The sequence below is a fragment of the Fukomys damarensis genome, unplaced genomic scaffold, assembly GCF_012274545.1.
Source record: "Fukomys damarensis isolate Sample0158 unplaced genomic scaffold, DMR_v1.0_HiC HiC_scaffold_36, whole genome shotgun sequence".
NCBI classification, from domain to species: domain Eukaryota; kingdom Metazoa; phylum Chordata; class Mammalia; order Rodentia; family Bathyergidae; genus Fukomys; species Fukomys damarensis.
In genome coordinates, this window is record NW_022900948.1 from 44,437,487 (window position 1) to 44,442,479 (window position 4,993).

The window sequence follows — 4,993 nt, forward strand, 5'->3', positions numbered from 1 at the left end:
AGTCCGGAGAGAGGGGGGAGACGCCAAGGGGTGTGGCGGGGGTGGCTCGGGACCGATTCCCTCTGCAAACCCAGTGCACACCTACGGGGGCGGCTGCAGTGGCCGTCCCAGCCCTCTACACACCGGCGCTGTCAGCCTTTTCTAGATCTACCCACTGCCTTTCTTCTAGAGCCAGGGCATCTCTCCAAAAAAAGCCTCGTCATCCGCAGCCCAGGGTCTCCACCAGTCACTGTGGGGCCGCAGCCACCTGAGCGACCCAGGTTCCCGCTGAGCCAGGAGCCTGCGGTGGATCCCTGGCTGCGTCCTCCCTGGCCAGGAGGTGGCGGTAAAGAGCTGGATCAGCAGCAGGAGGGGGCCAGTATAGCAAGGGTGGGGCGCAGTTCGCTGCCCCCTGGCTCCCCGAATTTCAGGCCCCTCCTTCAGGTCTGGGCTGCTCTGGGTGGACAGAAGCTCAGTGTCAGGTCTGGGGTTGTGCAGGGTCTCAAAGCCAAAGGGCGGTCCCGGTGTGGCCAGGAGGCTGGAGGACCCCTGGCTCTCACCCTTAGGGCACCCCAGCAGAACAGTACCATGAGACGCAACAGCAGATCCCAGCCATCAGGCATGTGCCTTTATTTGTAGGCCGAGGCAGGACACTCCTCACTGGCCAGCCCTCAGCTGGGGCTCCTGTGGGCGTGTGGGTTTTGGAAGGCCCAGGAGCTAGTAGCCCTTAGGGTATCCCTTAGGGTAGCTGTGCTTCGGGACCGACTGCAGCACCAGGCTGGGCAGAAAGACTTCCTAGGGAGAGGAGGAGGGCAGTTGCTCACTGCTGGGAACCTTGGGGGGACAGTGCTGCCCACACCCGAGGCTTCTGCTCCAGTCTAGTGGGTGGTGCTGCTGCAGACCCATTTTGCTTGCTTGTTTTTTGTTTTGAGACAGGGCCTCTCAGTGTAGCCCAGGCTGGTCTCGAACTCATGGTCATCCATCTGCCTCAGCCTCCGGAGTACTGAGATCACAATGTGCCAACACACCAGACTTGAGGGCAGCCAGGCCCCTGCCCTCGGGCAAGCAGCCTGAGAGGGAGTCCAGCCCCTGCAGTGCTGACTCTGAGGGAGATTGGCGCTGCGGCTCCACGGCCCAGCCCCTGCCTGCTGCACTCACTCACCAGCTTCTGGCTCCAGGAGCAGGATGACCTGCCCACCTGCTCCAGGAAGCTGCAGGTGTCCAGAAGGCCCTGCAGGTCCCTCCACGGCCGTGGGGCGCTGGCCCTGGGGACGAAGGGCACGCTGCCGTTTAGGGGGGTGCCCTTGTACAGGTAGCCCTGTGGCTCCTGGGCGGTCCTGGGGAGGCAGGAGTCGGTGAGCTTCGCACACCCTGGGTCCCATGCCTGGGGTCGGGGAGGCATGCAGGGCGCGGGACCGGGTTGGGCCCAGCATGAGGAGCTGGTCATGGCGTCCTCCTTGGCCCCGAGGTACGCAGCTCTGGGCAGACTGTCCAGCCACCTCCGGAGCCCCGGCTTGGACCCTGACTCTGCCAGCTGGGGGGCCATCCTGCTCTGCTGGACTGCGGGGAGAGAGCACCGGTGAGTCCACTTCTGCCCCCACCTCCACCCTCCCCTCCTCCCACAGGCTTGGCCAGCCATCTCCATGGCAACCGCAGGCTTCCCCAAGCCTCGGGCTGCCTCTAGACAAGGCTGGGTTTTGAAACTGCCCGCTCCTGCTCCAGCCCCAAATGGGCCCCTGTCTGGCAGCAGGAAGCCAAGTCACACACACACCCACGGTGGAGATCCCACAGATGACGCCTGTTCCAGGGCCCCCGGATGCCCTTTGGCCTGACCTGCCCGAATTCCCCGTGAATGGCTGGGGAAGGGGAGGGCTGGGTGGGCGCAGGCTGGGTCCCCTGTGCCCTGGGCATGGTCACAGCCAGTGACCCAGGGAAGAATCTCCCTGCTGCCACAGTGTGAAACTGTCTCTCCCGGGAGGCCCTGTCCTTGGGTTTGGCAAGTAGATGGGGTCACCCTGGCTTCTCTCTGTTCCTGGCATCCGGGGCACCTGCATAAGACCCCTCCACAGGGTGAGGATGTAGCTCAGTGGCACAGCACCTGCCTGGCCAGTAGGAGGCCCTGAGTTCGACTCCCGGTACAAAAAAACCCAAAAAACCAAGTCCCTTCTGCCTCGGTTTCCCTCTGGGGAAAAAAATGGGTTTGGGCAAAACCACAGATTCGATCTGTGAGTCTGGGGCTGGGGAGGGTCCCTCCGGAATCAGGGGAGGCCCACAGAGTTGGTGCTCAATGAATCGCTGCAGGGCATTAACTCTGGGAGGCAGGGGTGGTGGCTGGACACAGAGAAGGGGCAGGGAGGGGCTCAGCAATGATTATTCCAGGCCAGGGTCTGTAGATTCTCCTTGCATCCTTTTTTTCTTTTTTGTACCGGTGATTGAACTCAGGACTTTGCATTTTGGAGGCAGGCTCTTTTTTTTTTCTTTTGGTACCAGGAATCGAACTCAGGGCCTCACAATTGCCAGGCAGGCGCTGTACTGCTAAGCTACATCCCTGCTGTCTCCTTGCCTCCTGCAGCCCAGTTTGGGGAACTCTGCCAAAACTAACGCCCTTGAGTCTGTCCCAGAGGGCCTGGGCCTGGTGCGTCGGTCTGTGCAGACCCCCGGAGCCGACCACCCCGGGAGAGAGCAGTTTCCCTTCTCCAGCTTCCTGGGCACCTCCTCTGCCAGCCCCGGGGGTCGGGCACCAAGGAAACAGGCAGGAGAGGCTGGGCAGACACTGTAGCAGGACGACCTCCGGTGGAGGTCAGGCCCCAGCCTCCACCTTCACTGGCTGTGAGCCCTGCCCGGTCCTCCGAGGTCACGTGAGGGCCCCCAGCCACGTCCCCTGGGGCCAGCGGGCATCCCTGTGGGGGACACTGCCCTCCACAGCCCAGGTTTGGATTCTCTTGAGTCCTGGGGTGCCGGCCCGACGCCTACCTGCACAGCTGCGTTCCCAGTAGCGGAGCGCGCTGTCTGTGAGCGTCTCGTCGGCAAACCGCACCCGGAAGGGGCAGCTGCGCCTGTGGGGACCCAGGCCTTCCCCGGAGGGGGCGGGGGTGGGCACGGCCTCGGAGGCTGCTGTGTCGCAGAACCTGCGGAGGCTGGGTGGGGGTCGGCTTAGCCCACACTGGGTAGCACCAGTCACAACCTCCAGGCAGGAGGCACAGTCTCTGATAGGCACCTTCCCACCTAACCACACAACTACCTTTTGGGTGTTTTCCTTTGTTTGTCTGTTTGATCTAAGGCCACAGCAGCACCACTGAACTGAATCCTGGCCCCTTCCTTGTTTGCTTTTGAGAGGGGCTGGTCTTGATATGAGCCAGGCTGGCCTCTACCTCGTGGCGATCTTCCTGCCTCAGCCTCCTGAGTGCTGGGATTAGAGCCACCACACCCGGCTGTCATTCCCATTCTACAGATGAGGAAACCTAGGCACAGTGATTTCGGCAACATGATTAAGGTCACAAAGCTGGCAAGGCTGTTAAGGGCCGAGCCGGTCTGGACCTGCTCCCAGAGTCGGGTCTCTGACGTATCCAAAAGGTGAGCAGAGACAGCAAGAATTCGCACCCAGGACTCAGGCAGCTCTGACTAAGCTTGACTCTGAAGCCTTGGTAAAATGGGGACAACTATGGCGCCCCGTGCACAGGGCTGCAGAGAGATGAAAAGCAAAGGCGTCCTGCCCAGGGCAAACATCTTCCAGGGACGGCTGCGGGCCCAGGTGAAGGTGCATCCCGGCCATCCCAGGGCCCCGTGGTGTCGGGAACCTCACAGGGGCAGGTGCTCCAGCACTTCCTCTCGGGTAAGAGTCTGTAGTGCATCTGCCCCTGCTCGGCTGAGTCCTGCTTTTATACTGATTGTAGCCTGGGAAAGGACTGTGTTGCTGCGGCCTGACTGGCGGTTCCTGGGTTGGTAACGTGTCTCATCGGTGACCCACTAGTGGCATCGGCCTGAAGAGGTTTCTCAGACTCAGAGGAGCGATGGGCTGTGACCCATTAGTAATGTCTGCCCTGGGTACAGCATGAGGAGGAGTGGAATGTGTGCTACGTATCCATGGTCCCAGCCTTTAAACTCACCAACGGTGAGTGTTTTGCACCTTTGTCTAAGCCTCTTTAAACTGGAGGGATTGCTCCTGTTCCTGTCCCGCCTCCATTAGAGCTCTAGCATCTAATACCTGGACTGTTCTGTTAAGTTCATCTCTTACTTTATTTGACACATAACTAAAACCTAATGAAAGCTGGAAGAGGGAAGGCATGGGACATAAGTGAGTGGGGTGGTGGTCCCCTGGGCTGGGAGACAGATCAGTAACCGGGTCTGAGTAGAAGGACTGTGTCGTGGGCGGACGGCCGGGTGAGCAGTAGGATGGAGTCTGTGAGAAGATGAGCGACTGGCCGGACAGACGGAGGGACGGAGGGACGGGTGCTGTGCAGGGGAGGAGGGGTGAGGAGGGTGAAACGGACGAACGGACTCCTGAATCACGCATGTGTTCACAGAAGACCTGATTCATGGATGGACGGGTGATGGGCGAATGGATCAACACGGGTGGGTGAGAGACAGGGAAACTGAGGGAAGGGAAGAAAAGCCCTTGCCCACCACACCCCCCCAGAACTCACGGGCTGGCCTTCCTGACCCTGGGGAATGGCGAGTGGTCACCCCTCAGGGGTCCCAGGGAAGATTTCTGGTGGTGCAAAATCTTCTCCAGTCTCGCCTGGAAGTCGGACAACTGGTCCCTTGGAGACAAACAGGCCGCACGAACAGTCAGGGCCCACCTGGGAAGTATCCGAGCAAGGCAGGCCCACCGAGAAGGCCCCCACACCTACCGCAGGTCTGGGAGGAACTGGCAGCTGGGACACCACGGAGAACCCCGCCGGGGCTGGGACGGCCGGCTCTGACCTCCAGGCGCTGGGGGCGGTGCTGAGGGCGCTGGGGGGGATTTTTCTTCTCCATATTCCCTCTGTCCTACAATTCCCACTTTCCCTACACC

General features: G+C 61.0%; 2 protein-coding genes across 2 annotated transcripts in view; both read right to left on the reverse strand.

Annotated features, from left to right (window-relative positions):
* Window positions 1-672: 672 nt before the first annotated feature.
* Window positions 673-1,794, reverse strand: LOC104864419 (uncharacterized protein C9orf50). Its single transcript, XM_010627348.1, has 2 exons — window positions 1,142-1,794; window positions 673-774 (listed from the first exon to the last, which is right to left on the reverse strand). Exons 1-2 carry the CDS (start codon window positions 1,622-1,624, stop codon window positions 697-699), a joined length of 561 nt encoding a protein of 186 aa, XP_010625650.1. The 5' UTR covers window positions 1,625-1,794; the 3' UTR covers window positions 673-696.
* Window positions 1,795-3,765: 1,971 nt separating this feature from the next.
* The window catches only part of LOC117284319 (translation initiation factor IF-2-like), an 8,808-nt gene continuing 7,580 nt past the window's right edge, over window positions 3,766-4,993 (reverse strand). The window contains exons 4-6 of the mRNA XM_033758995.1: window positions 4,830-4,932; window positions 4,623-4,739; window positions 3,766-4,507 (exon numbers count right to left, since the gene is read on the reverse strand). Coding sequence (XP_033614886.1) covers window positions 4,237-4,507; window positions 4,623-4,739; window positions 4,830-4,932 — 491 coding nt within the window. The 3' untranslated portion in view covers window positions 3,766-4,236. The remainder of the gene's footprint in view (window positions 4,508-4,622; window positions 4,740-4,829; window positions 4,933-4,993) is intronic.